A 26,995-nucleotide genomic window follows, 5' to 3' on the forward strand; every position below is an offset into this window, starting at 1 on the left:
GGATAGGTGGCATCGTCTCCAAGGATGATCTCCAGGTTTGTCTCCTTTTCTATCAAATTAGAGAGGGCTTCCTTGTATCCAATGAAGTGCCTTAAGGCACCACTATCAATCAGCCAATTTCCCAAAGTGTCTAGAGGAGAGGCAATGGAGAGGACCTATATAAGATAGTACCCTTTTTACTTATTGTTAACAACATTGGATTCTTCATACCTGGAGTTCCTTGATTTCTTGGCAGGTTGACCATTTCCTTGATGTTCCGCATTCCTTTTTCCTTTGCCATTGGACCTGCCATTCCTTTGATCATTATTGTTGAAGTTTCCCCTGGAGTTGTTATGATAGTCATCATCTCGAGGTGTATCCCTTCTATTAGGACACTCCCTTGCATAGTGGCCAAATTTATTGCAAACAAAGCATCTTCCCTTCCATTTTTGAATCCCAATCTTCCTTGACTTTGCTTCTTTTAATTGCATTGTTCTTCCTCTTGGCATGAGCGGAGAATGCAGTGGAGTTGCTTCTATTAGAAGGCATTTCTTGCTCCACCATTCTTGTTTCTTCTTGAATGCATCTCGACATCAATTCTTCAAACCCTGGAATTTGATCATTGTTGAGTATAGTGGTTCTAAATACATACCATTCAGGTGGGAGTCCTCCAACGGTGGTGAGAGTAAGTTGCCCGTCAAGAATGACTTCTCCAATTGAGAGTAGATCATTCTTGATCTCAGTAATCCTCAAGAAATAGGATTGAATGTCCTCGTCCTTGCCCTTCTTAATATCCTTCAACTTATTCTTGAGAAAGAGACTTTGATTAGCATCACTAACCTTGAACATGTCGACCAACCTGTCATATATCTCCTTGGAGGTCATCAATTCAAATATAGGCCACCAAATGCTTGTCAATGGAATCCCTGATAATCTTCTTCACTTTGACTTCAACCCTATTGTACTTGGTCTTCGCAGCAACCGGTGCATTTGAAGGAGGCTCAATGATTTTACCCTGCACATAATCCATCACTTCCTTCTCTCCAAGGTCAAATCAAGATACATCTTCCATCCATTATAGTCAGATTTATCATGGAGCTTGTCTTCAACCGGGAAGTAGGATGAGGAACCCATTAGTCGTTTGTCCTTGTCCAACTATCTTTGGTGATTGCTCTTTCACTCTTGCTTGGGCTTTGTCCTCACCTCAACTTTGATACCATGTTGATTTTAGGAAACAATGATATGTTCTATGCTTTAGATCAATTTTACTTCAATTTCTTGATTAGCCCAATATCAATATTCAGATTAGCAATCACATCAACGTAATAGTAAAATGCAGATAGAACATAAACATATACAGTAGAAGACAAGCCAAGACAAGAGGACACAAGATGTGGCACTAGTCACGGACAAACCCTAATGTGGGGAACCCTTGATCAAATCTTCTTTTAGTCTTCAATAGTTCAGCAGAGAGAGAGATAGTACAATTTACAAATCTGAGAATTTATGACAGCAGCAAAAGAGCCCTAACCAGTAAAGTCAATGTTGGTCAGCAAGGCAGATTTGACCCTCAAAGATTCGGTCAACTTCAGTCAACTTCGGCCTCCAAATAGCAAGATGAAACAACCCTCAAAACAGTCAAATTCAGCCCAGTCAAAGTCTAGTCAAATAGTCAACCTGCGGTCAACGCTAACCACAGTTAACATTGGTCAAACAGAGGTCAAACAACCTCGAATTTCATGCCCAGAACTGCAACCTACCCAAGAAATTCCTCACACAAAACCACAGTCAAAGATGGTCAATGCTTGATCAACGCAGTCAAAACAGCCTCCTGAAGTTTTTGGTCAAATCTGGTCAACGTAGGGACAGCAAGAAAACAGCCTTTCATTCGCACATGTGGAGAGATAGAGAAGCCCAGAAATCCATACCCAACCAATGAGAGAGAGAGAAAGATGAATATGTGTAGATGAGTGATGTACAAATGTGATGTACAAATGAGGAAGAGGCATCATGTATTTATAGGCTAACGTTGAGGATGAATAGATGTGACTGTTAGGCTTTTGAGCCTACATGAGTTTGCTGGCCGACCTTGACAATTTGTCCATAATCAAAATAAATTCATAACTCATTTGTACATGTCAGAATCAGATGATCTTTAGATCAATCCTACACCTCTCAAAGAGAGGAATCCAAGAAAAATATCAGTAGTCATAAATAAGATGATCCATGTGGAGTTTGGCACTAGTTGCCAATTTTAACAAAGAGTCTCAAGGAAAAACTATTGAAGAGATTTTGACTAGGTTTTCCCCTAGATAGGGGTTTTGCCCTAGCAAAGTACCTACATCTTGTGTCTTGAGTTTTTGTGATCTTCACACACACATAATTTGGTAAGTGCTTGATGAAAGATAATATAACAAATAAGTAAAAGAAGCCAACATAATTCACAAGTAACTATCAAGAAAGAGAAATCTAACCCTAATTCTACTAGCATTGATTTCTCAACATGGTATCGGAGCTAAGGTCAAAGAGATTGAAGATTACATCGTTGGCTTGAAGGAAATGATTACTCCCTCTATGATCAGAATGGGATTCAATACTGCAGGAAGTTGTATCAAAAATATCTTCTACTATTTATTCAACAAAGTCAAAAGCCAAGGGTTGTTGGCTACACTTACAGGTTCACTTAATAATGATAATGCATGGATTATTGACAGTGAAGCATCTTCTCATACAGTGGAATTGGGAGATAACAAAAGCTATTAAGAAGCCTGGGATCAACATCATTAAAAGTTGGGGAATTGAGCTAAGGTGAAGAAGGAGGAAAAAGACAGTTTAAGGATCTATTAAATGGTAATGTCTGAAATCCTGAATCTTCGAAGTATTGATAATTTAGGGTTTGCTATGTTTTGTATTGAAACCCTAGATCATTAGGGTTTGGTAGGATGTATAAGCAAGACCCTTATAATGTCTCAAAAATGAAATCCTTGGCATGTATGTGTTTGTCTGATCAACCATAGTATGATCAAGTTTGTTATATGTCTAACTCTTAGTGGACTAACACATGTTATGATGTGCTTGTGCATGATGATGAAATCCTAGATAAATAAGTTGACCTAATTATTGATGGTCATCAGTCCTAGGGTTTGGAACTTAGCCTTAGTCGAAGTTTGATTCTCTAGGATGATAGTATTTGTCAATTCTAGGGTTTTGTAATTAAACCTTAGTAGAGGTCCAAATCTTTAACATATGATGACAATGTGATAACGTGAGATTTGTGTAAGATTGTTGAAATCTGAGTTTTAGTTGTGATTGATGTTTGATTGAGAAAATCTAGGGTTTGCAACAAACCCTAGTGGAAGTTAGTCATGTTGATTAAGCTGTGATTAGTTTTGATTATTGAAATCTCATGTATGAAATCTAGGGTTTGTATGAATCCTAGTAGGAAGTCTAACATGTGAATTCTGAAGTTGTTAGATACTTTGTAGATTTATATTTGTTTGAATTGTTTCTAGGGTTTTCTATATGTTGTAGCAGGGTATGTCATAACTTTGGAAGAAACATTGAAACCCTAGATGTAATGAAAGTTGCCATGAAATGCTCGAAGTCTTGATGAAGTAGTCTAGGGCTTATGACAAAATCCCTAGCAAGAAGTTGAAGAGTATGTGTCTCTTTCAATGAAGGCCACGAGTGAGACAAGAAAATTGGAGAATGTATTTTGAAACGCTGCTGAGATAAGAAAACCCAGATCGATTTGTGGAATATGTTGTTGCATGAGAAGTAGGAAAGGAAGTTGTATGGTTGAGGAATCTTTTGTCAAGATTCATTTGGAAAGCTCTAAGTCCTGCTATGAAAAGTTGAGAAACAACATCAAGTTGTCTGGAAGACACCAGAGCTTTGTATCTATTTATATACATTTGAAAGTTTGTTATTGATTGGGGTTGTGTTTATATAGGTAAATATTTCGAAAGTTCGATAGCATGTTTTACATGCCCAAAGTTATAGATCAGTTTGACTGGGAGATATTTGGTGCCGATCTGTTTGATCGGGGAGGATTTCTTACCGATTGAAATAATCAGGAAGTTGAGGCTTTGTGTGTGAGATATTCCCTGGGAGGACATATGGTCGGCACTATGTGTTGATGTCTAGTTCCCAAAGTAGGGAGGGTGGCATTGGTCGTACAGCTCTGACCTCGTATACGCACCTAGATCCCTGGGTTCATGGTTAGTATGTAAGCCTGATGGTACTTTAGTCCATCTTAGTCCCACTAGGATAGATTGCCCTGGTCAGGAATCTAGTCTGTGGCATTGCGGTGCCTAAACTATTGAGAGACCTTGGATAGATTGCACTGGTCAGGAATCTAGTCCATGGCATTGCGGTGCCTAAACTCTTCATAGTTCATATAATTTGACATCTTTCGTATGAATACCTCCTTAGTTAAGAGGGAGTGTTGAAAAATTTAACTAGGTTCAGTCAGTCGTTACAATGGTATCAGAGCATTCCTCCGAGTATACGAACATTGTTCGTTACATTGGTATCAAAGCATTTCTCTAAGTATATTTGTCAAAAGAATTTTTATTATTGTTACAATGACTTATTAAAGCATGGGTTTCATGTTTGGGTCATCATTTTATTAGTCAAAAGTCCCCATTGTGGACTTCTAGGATTAATAAAGAGTCATTAGAGTCATTGTACATTTTATGAGACCCTTCTTGGGCTTTCGAATGATGTGAATAGAATTATTTTTGAGTCAAAAATGAATTAAGTAACCTCCACACAAGTCGGCCTCAAGGAAGGCAATTCGACCTCATTGGAAGGCTATATATACAAGGCAGTTCAACTTCATTTGGAGCATCTCACTCTCTCAAGCATAGTTCGATATCTGAAGCTGGAAGCTGGAAAAATGCGAAGTTGAAGGAAGGGGCTAAAAGGGGTGCGAGTTTGGTGAAAAAGGAAGGGAAGAATAAAATCGAAGTTTTGGTGTCCCCCTCTCTCTCTCTCTCTCGTGTGGGTTGGTTTAGGACATCGAAGTCTCCTTGTCAAGGTGTAAGTTGTTGTTGATGCCAGAAAGTCGTTGTTGCTGATGTCGGAAGCTACCAAGTCGAAGTTGCTAGGGTCGAAGGTTGAATCGAAGAAGAAGAGGTTAGCTTGGTGTGGAGGAGGTCTTTGTCTAGGTTGAAGAGTCTCAAGGAAAAACTATTGAAGGAAGAGATTTTGACTGGGTTTTCCCCTAAATAGGGGTTTTACTCTGGCAGGGTGCCTACATCTTGTGTCTTGTGTTTTTGTGATCTTCATGCACGCATAATTTGGTAATTGCTTGATGAAAGATAATATAAAAAATAAGTAAAAGAAGCCAACATAATTCACAAGTACTTATCAAGAAAGAGAAATCTAACCCTAATCCTACTAGCATTGATTTCTGAACAGCTGAGACATGTCCTTTAAGTTGTTCCTTACATCATTTCATGGAAAGACATTGCCCTTTTGATGATGATGTCAGCTTTGGAGGACGCTAAACTCACAACTGGGTCTAATTGAGGCTTGATTGTTAATTTGGTAGCTTCGGAAGGTATTTTGCATAGACTTGTGTCTAACATACAAAAAAAGCTGTCCTCTTTTCGTGGTCGTTCAAGAGAAGCAACTAATATGATCTATTTCCTTAGTCTAGCTTAGGAAAAGCACATTAATTAATTTAATTAATTAATTATGGCTAATTGAGCATATTTCTAATGATAAATATTTAACTATTAAAGTGACTTAGATCTAATCTCTATCATTGATCCAAGTGGGTTAGGATTTAATCTTAGTCATCTACCACTTTGGAGATTGAGGGTTAGGAATTTTGCTCGATTTAAAATTATTAAAGAGAGCCTAAGGTAGAGTATGAAGACACAATCATTTTGGAGAGATTGCAGCACACTTGTATGAGTTTACTGCAGGTTTGAGTGGCTGAAGAAACAGGAAAAAGTGCTGCAAAAATTTACCAAGGCACAAGGAAAGTAGTTTTCCATGCCTGAGAGGCTGAATAAGGGTCTGAAATAATTTCCAGAGCCATGCATGTGAGATCGAACTAGGGAAGTAGCGCACGTGTGAGGATCTTATCTGGCACGGCCACATGTGTGAGGGGCATGCACCATTTGTGGCATGTGGCAAGGGACTGAGAAGGTTCTGCAGTGTGGGACATGTGAGAGACATGGACTGCTGCTGCTAGGAACTTTTAGGAAAGTTTCCAGGTTATTTTTACTGTAATTTTCTATATTTCTGAGGGCCAATTTCCCTAGTAAGGGAGCCCTTAATTTTTTCTGATAAGAATTTAATGAAGAGAATCTGGAGGGAAAATGTGTTGTGTTTTGTGTGGCTGTTTTGTGACTGATTTTCTGAATAATTCTGCTACAAATTTCCGAGTTAAGAGTACCAGAGTAGTTCTGTTTTATAGTTTTTGTAATTTATTTTACAATGGAAAATTAATTTGCTGAGGAATCATATTTTATATGGATAAAATCGCCATAGGAAACAAAAATCTGAACCTGGTGCTTAGAAATTTAACACTAATTTTATGTTATTTCATTGATTTGACTACCTATGGGGGTTGACTTGTGACCTATCCACATTATATCATGGATTTAATTATATTTTAGGTCTTTTTAGTCTATTTTAGGGAAAATCAACTTAGCTACCTTCATATAAATAGTGGGGATTTGATTTCTCTTGGATGATTGTCACACTTGAACTATTACGCCCATTCATTAGAGATCTCCTCTCTCTAGTGCGCAATGCAGGTCTAGTAGAGCAACTTTTTTAAGTTGATCATGGATGTGAGGTGATCTCTTTTCATGTATGCTTATGGTGGATCTTGGATGTTGCATGGTGAAGTAAGTTGGTTTGTTTGCTTTATCTTAGTACTATGTTCAATGGGATGTATGTTCTTGTGCTAAGTTAGTTTATTGGGTAATTGTTTCATTATGTGTTGTTGATCTAAACCCTTCCAACAAGTATCTGAGGAATAGATGTAGGCTTTTCTTTCCCTTAATCATCAAAAAAGTTGAAAATCTACATTGCAAACCCTAGGGTAGGTTTATTTGGCCTACTTTGTTTGGATTTAGAATTAATCATAAAGAATCCCTAGTTTGGTTTGTATCCTAAACTCCATTTGCCCTAGATTGATAAGGCACTAGTCTTTATCATTTTCGGCATTCTATTTAAAATCCTCAATTCATTTTTATATTATTTTATGGTAAACTAGAGTTAATTTACAGCAAAATCTTGTGTTATTAGCATTTAATGACTTGTTGATGTATGCTCGCAACCCTAGTGGTAGCATCTGTTTAAAGGGGCATTAGAGAAGTTAATTTAAAGTTTTTAATGCATTTTTAGTCATTTTCTAGGGCTGGCGTCATTCTTTATTTGTTTTTATACGCTATCTTAACCATCAAAATTTGTTGTCAACTTGTCCTCAGTTTGATCTTAATTTTAGCTTTTGTTCCACAACTTTTATACAATTTAAACAGCTAAATATGCTGTTGTTATAAACTTTAATTTTTACTACAATTTTCTCCCCTAAAACCCTAGTTTAGAGCAACCTTGAGTTTTCCTTGATTTGGTGTGTTCAAGTCACTTATTTGAAACTACTTAGCTAACCCTAGCCTTTAAATCAACCCATAGGTCCTTTTAACCCAGATATTGAATTTGCTCGTTTATCCACTACAAACCCTAGTTTGGCATATCCATATTCAGTCGATTTTTGTAGTAGGATTCTTAGCAGGCATTTAGCTTAAGATCCTTGGGTTACTTGATCCCTAAGCGCTACCAAGGAAATCTCCCTTATGTTGGATTGTGTCATTCATTAAACAGAGGGGAGTAGTTGCTGAAGTGACAGTGGTAACACTCTTGTGTCTTGCACATTGTCTACGTCACCTAGTGAGCCGTTTTGCACTAGGTGCTAGAATATTCTGTAACAGTGCTCACATCATTGTCACCTGTTGTTGATGAGGTAAATTGCATCTGTCCCATATTTCACAGTGAGTTTGTCATGATCATTTAATTTATACTATTTATTTGATAGTTCAATGGATGATCAGCTCATCCATAATAAAATAAAACTATCAGAACCACTATTCCATCTGGATTCCAGTGAAAGTTACATATTTGTTACAACCCTAAATCAGTTTTTGCAGATTATGGATTTTGAGGCTATTCACTTTGCTTATAAGGGAAGGCTATCTAAAGGTTATCAATTCCTTCAAGGCTGCTATGAAAAGGACTGTAGCTAAAATTTACACCACATACTGGCAACCTGTCTGCAATTGTACTCAGGGCATCATCCAAATAGTGAACAGCACAAAAAAACTTCCCATTTAACTTTCCGAAGGTTTAAGGCTTCAGTTACTAACAAGATCAAGAGACAATATGCAAAGAGTCTTGGTTTTAATACTGCATTCAGAACTCAAACTTGCATGTGGGTGATGTATATTTCACTGGAAGAAGATTCATTCAAAATTCATTCTCAATCCTTTCATACAACTTATTACTTGTGTACTTCCACAGGAAGCTTTTAACATGGCTCTTAAGAAAAAACATTAACAGGATTACCATTGAATTACAAACCCCAAATAAAACAAATGATCAGAATCATTTGAAACTTACTGCAGTGCCTACTATTGATGAGAAGAAGTGATCTGAAACAATATGCAAAATGTCAAATCAAGTCCAACAACATATACAGAATTCTGCTGATTGATCCAATGAATCCTACACTCCTCACATAGGATGACTATTTATTAATCAACTAAAAAATGGCAATTAAGCTTCATTTAATACATAGAAGAAAAGCTCAAGGAGTCAACTAATCTTTCTGTGACACATCAAATAAGAGAAGGCATACTTAGAAGCTGCAACAGCCCCAAGGATAATCCTGCAATCTACAGCATGTCTACAAAGAACAGAACAATGAATTTAAAGTCAAACCGCAACAGTTAAGAAGTTACCCATGCCCCATGAATCCATTGCCCAAGGCGGTGACTTCCTGATTGTTGCCCAATCATTCTTCAATAATTCAATTGGCTTATATTGTGCTCCAACAAGCCATTCAAATTGCTGCAGAAAGATATCATTATATAAATAAGAATTATATTTCATGTATAAATTTGTGTATATTGATTCTTGAGCTTCAAACAAACTTATTTTCTTTGAAATGACATAGAGACAATAGAAAAGCAACTACCTTCTATTAGTGGAATTTCCTTTCTCCACTAACATTTATTAAACTACCTAAGATTCAATCCTCATACACCATACTCAGCACGAGATCCTAAATGAGCAATAATTGCCCAGAAGCAAAGAGTATAAAAGATGAATCGCAAAAAAAGGCACTTCCAAAAATACAATTATGTGAGATATAGAACACAGAGAGAAGAACAGTTACACAAAATCCTATTGCCGCCAATCCAATTTGATCCAATCTTAAATAGGTTTGAATCAGATTTCTTGCAGTACCTAAATTGAAGGCCTACAGGAAATATGAGCTAAAAGGCATGAATCCTAGAAAAAAATTACAAGAAAATAAAAAGAAAGAAAATATGATATGGATGCAATTACTGTAATATACCTAATGCCAACAAAAATCTATGCTCAATGGATAGGGATGTGGGTACTGTAGTATACCTAATTCTTGTTTTTTAAATTAATAATTATTATGTAGAGTCATGACCATTAAGATAGCTATGTATCTGATGTCATATACATATATCAGTCTTCTGAACTGCATAATACTATAGATTCATAAGTTTGCATTTAGTAGATTTTATTTTGTTATTTAGACTATGTGGTCGTGTGCCTTTACCCATGAATGCCCATGGTGCACTGATATCAGAGATGTTTTTCTCTCTCAGGCTAGTGGTTTTTCTGTGGCTATGATAATTTCTCTCAGCCTGTGGCCAAAAATTTCAGGATGGCAGCCACCTTTGTCCTTCTCACTATCTCTCCTATTTCCATATCTGGTAAGTGTTGTACTATAGTATACTTTTTAAAAATTAATTTATTACATCTCTCCTCACCTTCTTCACTCGTGGTCTATATTTATTTATTTTTTGTGTTTGTTTCATTTATTTCTAAATCAGCCCCACTGACACTCGGCTAAGATCCTAAATAAAAGTACCTGAAAGTGTGGACCTGATTAGCAGAAAGCAACTTACAGACGTGTGGAACATGTTGGAGAAAGACAACCTATGCACACTGGAAAAATGTTGCCTAGGCGACAACAAATCACTATATATACCCCTCTTTTCACTTCATTTCATCATTATTGAGTTTTTGTGGATTCATGAGCATCTATTGCACCTCAAAGGAAGAATAGTCTCATGCAAGTATAGCAACCTGCTCTAAAAATGGAGCACCCCTTTTCTCATTCCAACCTCTCCATATTTTATGGATTAATTACTGAATTTTTCCCTCACAAAGGCAGCAGCCTCATTTGATGATGCAACAGCTGGGCTGTAAAGGTACATTTCTTCTACTTTTTGTAAATTGCAATTAGATCCTAGCAGCCTGCACATGACATGATTTTCACAGACAAACAACCTATATAGTATAAATAGTATTGTCCAGCAATAAAGAAAGGTAGATTGGATCAGAAGAAAACGGATATCCATTTATGCCCTTTTTTCCCTTCTACTGGAGTGTATATTTCTTTGCATTAAATCCAAATTTTGTAGCCAAAATATATACGTTGATTGATCCAATAGCATACTCTTGATATCCATTATGTTGATGACATTAGCAACGGACAGGTACTTCTACACAGGCCTAAGTGTCTAGACACGTGGAAGTTGTCCAAAAGTGTTAGAAAATGTAACTATGTTCAGTCTTCATTAATGTACTTGTCAATATAATAAAGAAAAGAATTTTTATTATTGTAACAATGACTTATTAAAGCATGGGGTTCATGCTTGGGTCATCATTATATTAGTCAAAGTCCCCATTGTGGACTCCTAGGATTAACTCTCAAGCAAATTCGATATCTCAAGAAGAGCTGGAGAAGTGCGAAGTTTGTTGTCGAGAGGTCGAAAGAAGTGTGAGTTTGGGGAAGTCTATAGAGAGGAAGAAAATCGAACTTTTGGTGCCTCTCTCTCTCTATTTCGTGGTCTGGATTGGGAGATCGAAGTCTCCTAAGATTTCGTTGTTGCCGGACGTTGTTGCCTAGTCGAAGTTGTTGGAAGGGGTCGAAGATCTGGGAAACTGACTTGGTGTGGAGGGAAAGTCTGATCTTGGTCTAGGGTGAAGCGTCTCAAAGAATACAATTGAAAGGAATAATTATCTTGACTGGGTTTTCCCCTCGAAGGGGGTTTTTCCTTGGCATAGTGCCTATATCTTGTGTCTCTTGTTTTGTGATCTTCACACACATAATATGGTGATTACTCGATGAAAGATAAGATAATAAAGAAGTAACAGAAGCCAACACAGTCACAAGTAATTATCAAGAAAGGAGAATCAAACCCTAATATAATTACTTTGATTTTCCAACATGGTATCAGAGCTAAGGTCAAGAAGAGTCGAAGATCACTTTGTTGGCATGGATTCTCCCTCTATGGTGAACTACATAAGAATGGGTTGCAACACTGCTGGAAGTTGGATCAAGAAGGTCATCTACTACTTGTTCAACAAGGTCAAGAGTCAAGGATTCTTGGCTGCCCTTATAGGTTCTCTTACTGATGACAATGCATGGATCATTGATAGTGGAGCATCGAGACACATGACATGTGAAAGTAAGTAAGCAACTTCGTACACTATCAAAGGAGCCATCTCATGTTGTTATGAGTAATATATATGAAATAATGTAAAATGACAATAATCATAATAATTATTAGTTAATTAGTAATTAGGTTGAAGAGGCATGTCTAAATGAGACATGACTCTCCATGAAGAGGAACTGCTTGGTATATAAGCAAAGCCTTCACTCTCATTGTAACATCATTCTTATTCACAATTTAATATATAATATTTGTATCCTCATGGATATCTTTATATTCCAAGTCTTTTGGAGTAATTAAATCTGTAAAAGGAACTTTGTTCGCTTCACATGCAGTGAATTAGGTGACAACAAAAGCTATGTTGTTAGAGGCGTGGGATCAACATCCTTGAAGCCGGATAATGGATCAAAGCTACATCTCAACAATATTCTCTATGTTCAAGGTTTGAAAAAGAATTTGCTTTCTATTTCTTGTTTAGAAGATAGAGGAGAAAGAGTTGCTTTTGTTGATGGAAAAGTATTGGTTTCGGGAAAAGACTCTAGCATTGATAAAGCTAGGGTTAATGGAGTTCGTGAAGGAAGTCTTTATCAAGTCATTACACTACCTCCTCAAGCCTTGGTTCATATGGAAATAAGTCCCATTAAGCTGTGGCATAGGAGGTATGGCCATCTACATTACAAGGTCATCCCTACTCTTAGTCAAGTGGTTCATGGTATTCCTAATATGAAGTTAGATCATGAAGGAGTGTGCAAGGGATGCTCTTTGGGGAAACATACTAGAAAGCCATTTCATAATAGTGAAACTAGGTCTAAAGAGATATTAGACCTCATCCATTCCGATGTGTGTGGGTCCATGTCTGACAAATCACTTGGAGGTCATCTTTACTATGTGACATTCATTGATGACCATTCTAGGAAGACATGGCTCTACCTACTCAAAATCAAAGATGAAGTATTTTGTAAGTTCAAGGAGTTGATAATACTACACCTGAAGAAGTATTCACGGGGAAGAAGTCGAGTGTGGATCACCTCTGAATCCTTGGAAGTCCTGCATATATCCATGTTCCAAAAGACAAGCGAAAGAAGTTGGGCTTGACAAGTATCAAGGGATTATTCGTTGGTTATAGTCCTTCCTCAAAAGCATATAGAATCTACATAAAGGAAGGAAGACATATTGAAGTAAGAAGGGATGTCATATTCGATGAAAATCAAGCATACAAGAAATCAAAGGATATTCCTATTGATTCTGATGACGAAGAAATTCCCGTATTTGAAGAAGAAGAAGTTCATCATGAAAACTCTACTACAAATATCGAAGAAGAAGGACCAAGTGAGCCTATTCAATTAGTGGTTGTCTCAACCACAAGCAAGAGGCCAAATTGGTTGAAAGCTACATTAGAAGACGTTGAAGGACATGAAGCTGCAAAAGGTTCCTTCAGGGAAAGTAAGAAACCAAAGAGATATTTTGTCTATGTTGCATATATGACAAAGTTAATTGAAGCCGAACCATCTACATTCAAGAAAGCTGAGCATGAAGAGGTTTGGAAGAAAGCTATGCAAGAAGAGTATCTATCCATCTTGAAGAATGGGGTTTGGGAGATCGTTACTAGACCTAGTGACAAATCGATTGTCACATCGAAGTGGATCTATAAGATGAAACATGTTGTTGATGGAAGTATACACAAGTACAAAGCAAGATTCTTTGAAAGGGGTTTCTCTCAAAAGGAAGGCATTGATTATGAAGAAACCTTTGCACCTATAGCAAGGTACACTACCATTAAATCGTTGGTTTCATTGGCTACTACAATGGGGTGGAATATCCATAAAATGAATGTTAAGACCACAATTCTGAATGGGACCATTGATGAGGAAGTGTACATTGAACAACCAAAGGGCTTTGAAGTAAAGAGCAGGGACTCTCATGTTTACAGACTTAAGAAGGCCCTATATGGCTTGAAGCAAGCACCTAGGGCATGGTATGTAAGGATGGATGCATATCTACTTAGAATTGGGTTTGTGAAGAGTACTGTTGATCTGAATCTCTACATCAAGGTCATGAATAATGACCCTGTCATTATTCTATTATATGTGGATGATCTATTCATCTCAGGTGTACAGCGAAGAATTCAAGAATGCAAGAAGATGTTGGCAGCTGAATTTGAAATGGATCTAAGACTGATGCACTATTACTAGGTCTAGAAGTATGGCAGAGACCTGGGGAGATATATTTGGGGCAAGAAAAGTACATCATCAAGTTATTGTAGAAATTTGGGATGATGGATTCCAAGCCAATGACTACTCCTATGATCACCAACCTCAAGAAGTTGAGGGGCTCTGACTCTAGTCTCGTGGATCCTACCTCATATCGACAATTGGTGCGTTCCCTTATGTATATGGTAAATATTAGGCCAGATATATGTTTTGCAGTAAACATTCTTAGTTAGTTTCAGTTGGAGCCTCGTCATGATCACCAGATAGCTGCCAAACATATATTGAGGTATCTTCATGGCACTATACATCATTGCCTAAAGTATGATAGTAAGGAAGTCAAGCTACTTGGCATCAAAGACTTGATTTGGGGTGGCAGTAAGATCGATTGAAGGAGCCCTAATGGAGGATGCTTAGTCTGGAAGTTTACTATGATCTCATGGATGAGTAGGAAGCAAGATCTCGTTGCATTAAGTAGTGTCGAGGCAGAATATGTGGTTTCATGTGAAGTAGGAAAACGGGTTTTTTGGTTAAGGAAGCTTCTGACAAATTTGTTCAAGAAGTCTCTGGGTCCTACTATGATTAATTGTGACCACCAAAGTTGTATCAAGATGTCTGGAGATCCCGTGTTTCATTCGAGGACGAAGCATATCAATAATAAGTTCCACTTTATTAGGAACTTGGTGCAGGATGGGATCGTGAAGTTGAAGTATGTCTCGATAGATGAATAGGTAGTAGACTAGTAGACATACTAACAGAGCCTCTTCTTAATAAGAAGTTTGAATATCTAAGACACTTGCTTCGTTTGGTAGATATTGTTCATTGTATTGATGATAAGAAAGTGGAAGAGATTTGTTGAGGCTTTGTGAGTGAAGCATTGCCTGGGGAGACATCTGGCCGCTGGCCGGCACTTTGTGTTGATGTCTGGGTCCCAAAGTTGAAAAGGTGGTGTTGGTTATTGAGCTTTGTTTTGAATACATACCTATATGTTTGGGTTGGTGGTTAGCAAGTATGCCTAACGGTACCTAGAGGAGCTAGAGAAGTGTGAAGTTTGTTGTCGAGAGGTCGAAAGAAGTCCGAGTTTGGGGAAGTCTATAGAGAGGAAGAAAATTGAACTTTTGGTGTCTCTCTCTCTATGTTTTGTGGCCTGGAATGGGAGATCGAAGTCTCCTAAGATTTTGTTGTTGTCGGAAGCTGCCTATTGCCGGAAGTTGTTGCCTAGTCGAAGTTGTTGGAAGCGATCGATGATCTGGGAGGGAAAGTCTGGTCTTCGTCTCGGTTGAAGAGTCTCAAAGAATATTATTGAAATGAAGAATAATCTTGACTGGGTTTTCCCCTTGAAGGGGGTTTTGCCCTGGCATAGTGCCTATATCTTCTGTCTCTTGTTTTGTGATCTTCATACACACATAATATGGTAATTGCTTGATGAAAGATAAGATAATAAAGAAGTAAAAGAAGCCAACACACTCGCAAGTAATTATCAAGAAAGGAGAATCAAGCCCTAATATAATTACTTTGATTTTCCAACAAAAAGACCTTTAACCTAAGCAAATTACTTTATAAAGTAATTGCTTTTCTATAAGGAAAATGAGTTAATCTGATGAAATGCAAACATTATCTTCATTAGTGAATTAGATTAATCTCAACCGTTGATCTCAAGTGAAGTTGAAATCTAATCTCAACCATCAATTACTTTTGAGATTAGGGTTGTGGATTCAGTCAATAACTCTTACAAAAGGAAAGCTAGGCTAAGGGAAAAGACACATCAAGTGAGCACAAGAAAATGAGATAGTGAGGATCTCAGTGATTGGGTGGAGATGAACATTCATCCAAGTCTGCAGATTCTAGAACATGAGAGCAAGCGGCAGCAAGAGATAAAGAATTAATAGCCAAGAAGCAAAGGACTGTTTTCTGAGCAGATTCACAGCAAAGAGGGCATCTGCACAGGCCACAAGACAACTATACAGCAGCTTGTAGGTTGTCAAAGGTGGCAGGCTTTTTCCTCAGTGGGCATTTAATTTTCCAAGGTGAAAATCCTTTGTATCCTGTAAAACTTGTGTTAATGGACAGCAGATTTGAAGGGCATAAAATCGTCTGTGCATGCATATGAGATTGGCTATTTTTCTTCCAATGTTTAATCTTTTAATCTTTTATTTACCTGTTAAAATTCCAGCAACGCTTTTATTCAGAAATCTGCAGATAATTAAAATTAACCAATGTTCCACCAAGACTCCGGTGCGGGGAGACGCACAAGGGGGACATGTGGGAGTACCCTCAAATTTTAGGAAAATTTCGGGGGTGAGGGGGGGGTGGGGGGTATAATTTTTATATTATATTATATATATATATTATATATTATATATATATATGTATATATATATATATATATATATATATATATATATATATTTTATATATATATATATATATATCTATGTATATATATATATATTATGTATATATATATATATATATATATTTATATATATTTGTATATATATATATATATATATATAATTCAAGTTCATATTCATTGTTCAATAATGAAAGCATAAATATTAAATAGACTAATAGTAATATGGATACCAATACATTGAAAATTGAAATTTGATCCAAATGTAAAATTTAAAATCATAATTGAATTAAATAATGACATTCACTGATCCATCCTCATCATTCATTTTGATAAATACATCATTCATATCTACTATTATTTATCCATAGCATGAGATTCAATAAAAAAATTCAATAATGAAATATGCAAATACATTGATCCATATCATTCATCATTCGTCATTCTAGAATCTAAATTGAAAGCGAAACATACTAGTATATTACTATATACTAGATACTGAAGTTTTGAGGGGGGACGTCCAGACGCACCCTATTAGGGAGTCTCATCCCTCACATTGGGGAAACGCACCCCCTTGCGTCTCCCCAAGACTCCCCAAAAAGGGTGCGTAGGGAAACGCACCCCCTTGCACCTCCCCAAGACTCCCCAAAATGGGTGCATGGGGAAACGCACCCCGAGTAGACTCCCCGTCCTGGGTGCGTGCACCCGACCCTGGGGGACGCATCCCCGTGGAACATTGAAATTAACAGCAAGTGATTACTGGGTAATAAATTGCCAGCAGTTGGGGTTAGTAAAATTAGCATGGCATCAAAGCTTGCACTCTATGAGGGAGACCAATTTCTAGGCATTGCAAAAATCACTCAACAGTGGCTTGGTGGAGATGGTCATTGTTTAGAGAGGAAGGGGGAAGCCATGGTACATACTAGTCAAGGGTTTGGCAGAAATTAAATTTTTGCGGTTGTTTGAAAGGAGGACCAAAACACAAATCCACAAAGATTTGCAAGAGATCAAATTTGCAAGGATCTCTTAACAGATCCATAAACCAACAACATTAATATTCTTGTGGGTGCTAGGCTTAGCATAAGGATGAAAATTATCAAATCCAGTAATGGCAAGAGCTAGTCTCATGTTTGAAGACCAGTTGGATGGAGCATCTAACTTCCAACCCTAGAAGAAAAGGGTGACCTTTCCTTTGAAGAAGCATGACCTTTGAGAGTTCATAGAAAAGGTTGTTCCCATAGTTTTAAAAACTGGAACCATATTTCTAACCAACCACCTATCTAACCGTGATTCGAACCAGAACCGGATCGAACCAGATTCAATAATAAACCAGAATTGGAAAAAATACCAAAAATAATTAACTTTTAAAGAATAAAACTTATTTTTAAGATTCCAAACCATTAAAGACAAAATATGGAAAGCCTTCTCATCTATATACCATGTAAGGCTGCAGCCTGCATCTATCAAAATGACACCGAGTGCAACACATATCAATGATATCATCAACAAAATACATAACCAATGAGGCTCTAAATGGCCTCTAGAGTCCAAAAACAATGCTACAATGAGGCTCTAAATGGCTTCCATAGTCCAAAAACAATGCTACAACTCAAGCTACTAGGCCACTAGCCTACTACAAATCACTGACCAACATGAACACTCATCAAACTCATCACCACTTCTACACATGCAAGAGTAGTACTAGCAATAGCATGAGCAATGAGACTAGGCCTAGCAAGCTGGTAGAACTAGAAGCACGAGTTCATTAACTTGCTCAACTTCTGCTTCCCTCACGAGTCACTATGTGCCATGCTTTGTAAAAATCGGCAAGGGTTTGGAAAACCAAAAAATCACAAAAACCAGTAAAAATCAGAAAACATCAACAAAATTAAGATACCATCAAAATATCAATAAAAATCAGCAATTAACAGCTAGGATAAAAAATCACAAAATTGGGATACAATAAATATGTTCACAACACTGACTCCTGGTTCAACTACCAGATCTGCATTAGGATCAACACCCCCAACTCCACTAGCCAACTCGAAACCAACTCCAAGATGACAAAGAACCTCCAAACTTCTTGTTGTTGCTCCAAAACTAAATGTTGTTGCAGAAATATCCAAGCTCTCAAATGCTCACAAACACTAGAAATCAAATGTGAGGCAAATACGAGATTAGGCATCCTTTTATAAGCTAAAGGGGGCAGATTTAAGAGGGAACCTGCCATGGTTTTCCAAAAACCACATGCAGGTACCATCAATATGCTCAGCCATGTGGCTTCCTAACGGGTCGGTCTTTTTGTGAAATCACTCGATTAGGACTGATTAGGTACCAAACCGGCCAATTTGGTACCCAACCAGTCCTGACCAATTGATTTCATAAAAAACTAGTCGGTTAGGAAGCCACATGGTTGGGCATGTTGATGGGAAACTAACCAGTTCAGTACCTAACCATGCTAATTGGCCAACGAATCAGATTTATTGGGTCAGTTTGATATCTCCAAGAGCTAACCAACAGGTTTAACTAATTTTCGATTCAACCAAACCAGTTTTTAAAACTATTTGTTCCTTAACCAACTGACCCAGTTGACAAGGCACCTAATGAAACGAAAGACAATAGAGCCCCGAGGGTTGTCATGGATGCCATGATGGATCATTTGATCCCTCACTTCACAAATAAGAAGTCGGCCAGAGAGACGTTCAATGCTCTACTGGACCTGTTAGAGACTGAAAACATGAATAGGAAGATAATTAAAGAAACGTGCTCAGAACCATCCAGATGCCAAAACCTAATAACATTACCAGTTACTTCATGAAGATCACCAAGATACAAGATCAGCATGTAGCAATTGGAGAGAAAGTGGAGGATGTAGAGCTCGTAAATATGGCACTGAATGGTTTTCCCAAGTCATGGAAACTGTTTGTCAAGGGAATTTGCACGTGGGAAAAACTTCACAATTTAGAGAAGCTTGGGGATGATTAAATCCAAGAAGAGGCTCGAGATGATTCGAAAGCCAGCAAGAGAAAATGGAGACAAGAACCTGGCCCTAGTCAGTTTGGCCAAGAAAGCAAAAGGGAAGGGTTCTAAGTGTAAGGTGAAGGATCACAGCCAAGGTAGAAACGACACTTGAGTAGGTTCAAGTGCTTCATTTGCCACAATAATGGGCACTATGCATCACAGTGTTTGGAGAAGAAGGAGAAGGAGAGATTGTACTAAATAGTAGCATTAGCATAGGAACAGCTTGATGATTTTGCAACAAAAGCTCAAGAAATAATTCTCATCATTCTCCTATCTACTAACAAACCCATCACCGGGAGTGCTTGGTACATGAACAATTGTGCATCACACCATATAACAGAAGCAAGAGAGTTGTTTAGCAATCTAATCGAGAAAGACTCGAGGATTCATGTAGAGCTTGGTGATGAGGCCAAGTATGTAGTGAAGGAAGAGAAAACCATTAAATTTTGACTTTAGTCAGACGGAACATTGGAGGCCAAGTGTTGATGTTTGTAGCTCAGGCAGGTACTTTAGCATAAGCCTAAGTATCCGGGCATGCAAGAAGTCGCCCACGGTCTCCTCAGGACACTTGCTCAAAGTGAGAAAGTTGCTAATGTAACTTAGCCTAAGTTTAAATATAGGAAAAGAACATAATTAACTATGTTGGTTGATTGGGCTAAAGAAACATAGGAAAAGTAACGTAATTTACTCTAGTCCTTATGTTTTAATCTTAGTTGTTGATATTAGGTGAGATGACATCTAATCTCGTCCATCAATCACTTTGGAGATTAGGGTTAAGTATTTAACTCAATGTAAAGTTATCTAAGAAAGGCCAAGGAGAGGAGAAAGACACACCGTACAACAACACAAGTCATTGAGTGAGGCTTCTCAATGGTCAGCGGCGAAGGATTTCCATTCTAGCATGTCAGGTCTAGGGAAGTGCAAACGTGCAACATTTAGTCAAGGAGGTCGAGGACAAATCAAGGGCATGACCTACTAGATCAAATCCAAGGTATGGTGTATCTATAATTTTCTTAGTTGGGAGTCGGGACATTATTCCAAGACGACAGCCCAAGTAAGTTCAGATTTAATGAAGAATTGTTGATTGGGCAGAATCTGTTTGTGTCACTTGTGATTAAGATTGGTGTAATTTTTACTTCCGCTAAATGTGTTAAGAACTTAGTCATGTATTCAGTAGATCAACAATCTACTACGTTAATAAATTGTTGGGACACTGAAAATCAATATCTAAATCATGCAATAAGCCAAGTTCATGGGTGATGGTACCAAGCAGAAATAAATTTTTATTTTGCAAGGGTTGAGATTGCACGATGTATGATGCAGTCGTACTATACCTAAAGAAGAAGAAAAAACTCTAGATCCATAGAGCAACTAAAATTAAAAAAACAAAAAAGGAGACAAGCAGTTGGCATCTATGGTGGTCGACAAGGTAGTGATCAACCAATCCCTAAGTAACCCACCGAGACAAGGCTGCAGTGACAGGGTCTGACATGTTGAAGGTGTGCCATAGGAACACTAGGAGACTATGCTACAGTGCATAGGGACTCTGTGCAACAAGCCGACAACTGCAACTAGAAGCCATTAGTTGAAGAAAGTGGCGCAAGGGCCCCTTGCGTGTAGAAATTTGGCCATAGCACAATTCAAAGAAGTCGCAACAAGTTAAGGCCGTGACTGAGGACACCAATAGTCAATTGGTAGGCGGAATCAGGAGATAGCAATGGTAGGCCACTACATAGGAAACAAGTTGTAGCCACAGGAGGAAGCTATTGAGTTGCGGTTTAGATACAGTTGTCGCAGCAGAGGAGGTAGAGACTAGTTGCAGCCAACCAACAGACGGAGTGAGGGGTTGTTCGAGGACAAAGGCGAAGGAGGTAGGGAGGGCGAATCCACCGAGTGTCGTCAAGCGCAAAGATCCACAGCATATAGATGGTGGAGGTAGGGGGCAAACATCGTAGCCTTGGGTGAGAAGAAAAGTGGGTCGGTGTCGATACAAACTGCCACCAAGACAGTGTGAGAGGACGACGAGGAAGGTGCAAGGTGCAGGGATCTCAAGTTGCACACAACTGTAGGCAAAGAGTTGTAGGCACACATGGCAGACGTTATTAGGATCTTGCCATCAATAGACGTGAAGGACAGAGGATAGATCTGCAACTGCACTGAGAATAGCGTCAGGCAAGGTGATAGGAAGTTGTTGAAGGTCAGTTTGTGCACACAGTTACCGCGAGCTAGGTGAAAGTGTAAATTAGTGTGGGGTATATAGAAAGGAAAAAAATAGCCAAAAAATACAAGTCAGTACAATGCTAAAGAAATAGCTAAAGGAATAGAAATACTAGTGTGATTGGCAGAGGTCAGTCCTTAGAGGAAGAGAGGTAGAGTGTACCAATCAGGGCTATGAAAAGAGAACCCCTTAGTTGATTTTCTCAACAATCAATCTGAGGTTTGAGGACAGGTTGGAGGGTGCTTATTACTTCAATCCATGGAAGGAGAGAAGAACATTGATTCTAATGGAGAATAGTCTAGGGAGTTTGCAAAAACACAAGTTGCACCTCCAACAGATGCTACAGCATTGGCATCCCATAATTTGAAGAATGTGAAAGCCAAATGTATCATCATGGATGAGGTGAAGGACCACGTGATCCCCACATATCAAGTAAAAAGAGTGCCAATGAGATGTGGATTATTCTTATGAGTTGATTTCAAAGTGATAACCAGAACTAGAAAATGGTGTTGAGGGAAAAATTAAGGAGCACCAAGATAATTGAATCAGACACTATGACATCACATCTCACTAGTGTTCAACGTGTTTGAGATGAGCTTAGAGCTATTGGGGTAGCTATGTCAAATGAGGAGTTTGTAAGTAAAGCCTTGAGCGGGTTCACAAAAGAAACGAGCTAACTTTGTGACAAGTCTTCTAGCACAAGAGAATCTACCTGATCGGAAGAAACTATGGGATGAATTCACTCAGAAGGAAATCTGAGAGGAGTCATTGTTTAGTGGATAGCATAAGTGTGGGGATGAGGAGAACCTTGCTCTTGTCAGTTAGGCAACGAGGAGCAAAGGCAAAGGTACTTCTACATAAGACTAATTGTTTAGGCATGCAGGAAGATGCCCACAGTCTCTTTAGGACACTTGCTCAAGTGTGGGAAAATTGCTAATGTAACTTGGCCTAAGTTTAAACTTAGGAAAAGCACATAATTAATTATGTTGGCTAATTGAACTAAAAAACTTAGGAAAGTAAAGTAATTTACTTTAGTGATTATGGCTTAATCTCAGTTGTTGATCTTAACTGAGGCGAGATCTAATCTCGGCTATCAATCTCTTTGGAGATTAGGGTTAAGGATTTAGCTCAATGTAAAGTTTTAAAAGCAAGTCTAAGGAGAGGAGAAAGACACAACATACAGAAACAGACATTGAGAAAGGCATCTCAGTGGTGCCTACAGCACTTCCATTCTAGTGTGTCGACTCTAAGGAACTGCAGAAGTGTCGCATTAGAGATCCAAATCAGTCAATGCGATCGAGGACAAATCTAGGGTTTGATCTCCTAGATCAAATCCAAGGTATGTTGTATCTGTAATATTTTCAATTGGGGCATTGTCCCAAGACAAAAGCCAAAGTAGGTTCAAATTTAATGAAGAATCGTTGATTGGGCGAAATGTGTTTGTGTCACTTATGTTTGAGATTGGTATAATTTCCGCCTACACTAACTGTGTTAATGATCCAGGTGGATGTTGGTCGCCACCCACCTATCCCACTTAGACCCCCACAACTGTCTCTTTCAGTTTTTCAGTTTCCTTAATTGTAGCACAATTTACTATTTTTAGCAATTTTTCGAGTCCTGAACTTCCGGAGCTGTTTTGAGGCCCTAAACGATGTTTTTTGGGAAATATGGGAGCAACATGGGTCCATGGACCGATGTTGCTCTTCCCAAAGTTGTAGTGCTTGGATAGATCTTTCTAACGAGCTATTGTACGCGTCAAACGAAGATCGGGTGCCAAAGTTACGACCCCAGGAAGTTGATGTACCAACTTACCCAAAACGGGGCCCACAATTTGGCATTTCATCTTCTAGGGTTAGGTTTTGCGATGTTCAGGGTTTTCCATTATTTCTCAACAATGAATAGGCCTTCAAGCCTCATTGTAACACAGTTCAGAGGTATGTAGCCGCCACGCTCTTCTCTGAGATAAGCTACCATCGCCCTAGCTAGTTTATTTCCATTTCTATTTGTAAGCATATTTCAGCGTTTTACATTAATGAAATGAAGTATTATTTCCGCTGCATATCTGTATTCATGGTTATCTCTGTAATTTGTTGCGTTCTTGTTTAAATCCGGATCAATGGTATCAGAGCGGTCTACTTTTTCTCTGTTTTTCTTTGCATCACCCCTGACAAGACACCTTTCATAAAAGCATGAGAAGATGGAGGAGACTTAAAAGAATACTAGGGTTTGCAGGAAACCCTAGGCAATCTAGTTATTGAGGTTTTATGGATATTATGTGGTTAGGGTTTGGAAGAAACCCTGGAATATGAAAAAGGTTTGAGATATGCAATCTAGAAACCCTAGCATGATCAATGTGAAGATGTTCAAGCTCTTGTGACAAGTTTGATGTAGCACTAGATGGGATAGTTTCAATTAGGCCTAGTTGCTAATGAAGTTGGCTGACATATGTTCAAGGCAACAGTGTTATATGAATAATGGATAGTAATGACTCTTGAAGGTTGGTTCAAGAGGGAGTTGATCTCCTCTCATTAAAGATAAGTACCTTTTAGATTTATGTTACCTCTGTGATTCTATTCCTATTTGGGTTTATTGCTTTGATTATTACTTATACTTCCTACGTGTATATTTGAGTATTTGGATACATATATCCTCCTGATGAGATGTGATATGTGGATCCTTCAAGAGGATCATCTAAGGTGCAAAAAAAGAAAGCTAGTGCAGGAAGAGAAGAGCTAGTGCTGGAAAAGGAAAGAGGCCCCTGATGAAAAGTTGACAAAGTGCTCCAGCTGCTAATGTCAAGGTGCACAAGTATCTGAAGACTACAAGGTATGCATGGTGTATTTTTTCAATGTTATATTGGATGGCAAGGTAAGCACTAAGGTATGATGGGAATATCACCTTCTCAAACGGCTCATGCATGCATATGAAAGTTAGTTTGATTTATGGTACATGTGATATATTAGTGCACTTGATATTTGGCAAGAATCTTTCATTATAAACATGATGGATTAAATAAAGAAGGCTAGCACATTGTTTTTAATATATGGTAACTTGATACTATAGTTAATGCTTGTGATAAGCATGATGAAAGCGTGATAATAAGATTGATATTCAGGTCTTCTTGTTGAGCTTGTTTAGGTTTTGATAAGCTTAGTAAATTGGACAATGTGATGAATTTGGATGCCCTAACTTGATGGTGAGTAATATGATAAAGAAGTGATGTAGTGATTATGATCCTTGAAGTATGGTGATACACTTGTCATCTACCCTAATCATATGACTCTAACCTTTGATGAAAGTTTAATGTCATGTTCATATGTGGTGATGAAGTCGTTGATGCTAACATGTTATGATCATGATGAATATATGTTTTAGAACCTAATATAGTTTGATTTCATGATGAAACAGTTATGTTGATGCATGACAGTATTATGATAGACAGGTTAATGTTTTGACTGGTGGATTCCCATTTAGAGGGAGAAACTCGCCATAAAATCCCTACACCTATTATCATTTGCATTAAATGTATAGAAGATTATTTATTGTTGAAGTAAGATTTTTGGACACGAATAGTCAAATATTTGATGTTGTTAATCTTCAACAAGTTTTGGTCTGAGAAGAGAAGGTTTTTACTAGTCTAAACCCAAACCGCTAGGAGAAAGGCTTACCGGTGTGAATACAGGCCTACCAACCGCACAGAAGAAGGCCTATGGGTGTGGTTGTGCCTGTAGGTCACAAAAACTAAATCCCTATGCATAAAACCATGAGCACACCAGGAGTATGACAATCCCACAAATATGGAGCAGATAATAGAAAGTTATATGAGCAGGGAAGTTTGAATGTTTGACTTATAATAGAGAATGTGAATGAGTTGACTAAACTTATGTTTGCACAGGACTAGAATATGCATATCAGTGTGTTATTATGATTTTATCATTGAAGCTAGTATACGACCGTGTTTGATAATAGTTGCAAGGGTTTGACAAGATTTGGCTTATTGGTTTAATATAGATGAACAGTATTGGAGTTTTGACATGATGCTTGATAGTTCATAGATATGTTTTGGCTTATGGATTGATTGAATTCACAGTGATAACAAATTAGGGTTTTGATTTGGTACTTGATATTGATGATTTGCCTTGATGACAATGCTATGTGGGCATAGTGACTTTCAGTGACTAATATTGGTATTCAATAATGATTTTGTATTGGCATCATTGGCTTTGGCACATTGGTTAAAGTATAAACAGTTGTGATTCAGTATGCAATGATCTCACAATGAATGCATGAAACTTATATGACTTATCCTTGATGACAAAAATAATTCATATTATGATTATATGGATGGCCTGATGGAGTTTGATATTGCTTAATAACAATTTGTTGACATGACAATAGATAAAGTCATAACTTGGTATTTGGATGTGAGCTCTACCTAACACCTAGTCCAAAGAGTTTGTTACAGTGATATTGGCAGAAACTTTTATGACTTTGATATTAGTTTTTATTTAGCATCTAAGGCTTGATAAGTTGACTTAGTTGATTTGATTGCACAGTATTGATTTATGTAAGGCTGAGCATATTGGTTTGGTCGAGTGTTATGTTTGCAGAAAGCATTGTATGAAGCAAACTCCCCGAGCTTGGTATGTCCACATTGACAGTGACCTGGTAAAGCGGGGAAGATGTGTCAATCCACACCTCTACTTCAAAAGTGGTCCAAGGTATGACTTTGATTTTGGTTTTATATATTGATAGTCTATTCTTGACAGGTAATGAGCCTTTGATGATCAAAGTAAGAGGGAGTTGGCCTCTGATGTTCGAAACAAAGAATCATGGCATAATGAATTAATTTCTGTAGTTTGGAAAAGAAAATCTATATCGTAAAGCTATTGAAGAGTTTTTGGAAAGTGGAAATGCAAATCGTTGGACACTAATTGAATTTCAACAGGTTATGAAGAGATTTTTTTTAAACCTGACTTGGAAACCGATAGTTGATTGAAGCATTGATGTTTCGTGCAAACACTCGTTTATGTGTGTGTGTGTGTGTGTGTGTGTGTTTTGCATTGAATCTAAGTCAATTCATGATTGAACCCCTTCATACACATTGGGTTGCCGCCAAACACACTTTGAGATATTTGCATGGGACAATCAATTTTTGGTCTAAGATATTCTTCCCATGATATGTGACTACATGGATGTGTTGATGTTGTTTTGGGATCATTATTGATAATATGAGCACATCTGGATGCTGCTTTAGTATGATATCTTCCATGATATTTTGGATAAAAAGTTTGTAGCATTAAGCACGGTCGAGGTTGAGGGGAATGTGGGAGCATCAAAACCATCTGCCACAGACAGCAGACATCGTTTGACATTAGGTGCAGCGCCAGGGCCTTCTAATACTAGGGGAAAGCCTGGCAAACAGCCCATCATCTTTTCCTGTAAAAGGGGGAGAGGGCACCAATCTCAGATAGCT

General features: G+C 37.9%; 1 protein-coding gene across 1 annotated transcript in view; it reads right to left on the reverse strand.

The window, feature by feature from the left end:
- The window catches only part of CTEXP (kinase family with ARM repeat domain-containing protein), a 341,359-nt gene that overhangs the window by 210,257 nt on the left and 104,107 nt on the right, over nt 1-26,995 (reverse strand). Inside the window, exon 6 of the mRNA XM_089436322.1 lies at nt 8,961-9,069. Within this exon, the coding sequence (XP_089292448.1) occupies nt 8,961-9,069 (109 nt within the window). The remainder of the gene's footprint in view (nt 1-8,960; nt 9,070-26,995) is intronic.

This window comes from Pinus tabuliformis, chromosome 5_2 (assembly GCF_031772625.1).
Source record: "Pinus tabuliformis cultivar Carrire ecotype Pingquan chromosome 5_2, CPIR1, whole genome shotgun sequence".
NCBI classification, from domain to species: Eukaryota; Viridiplantae; Streptophyta; class Pinopsida; order Pinales; family Pinaceae; genus Pinus; species Pinus tabuliformis.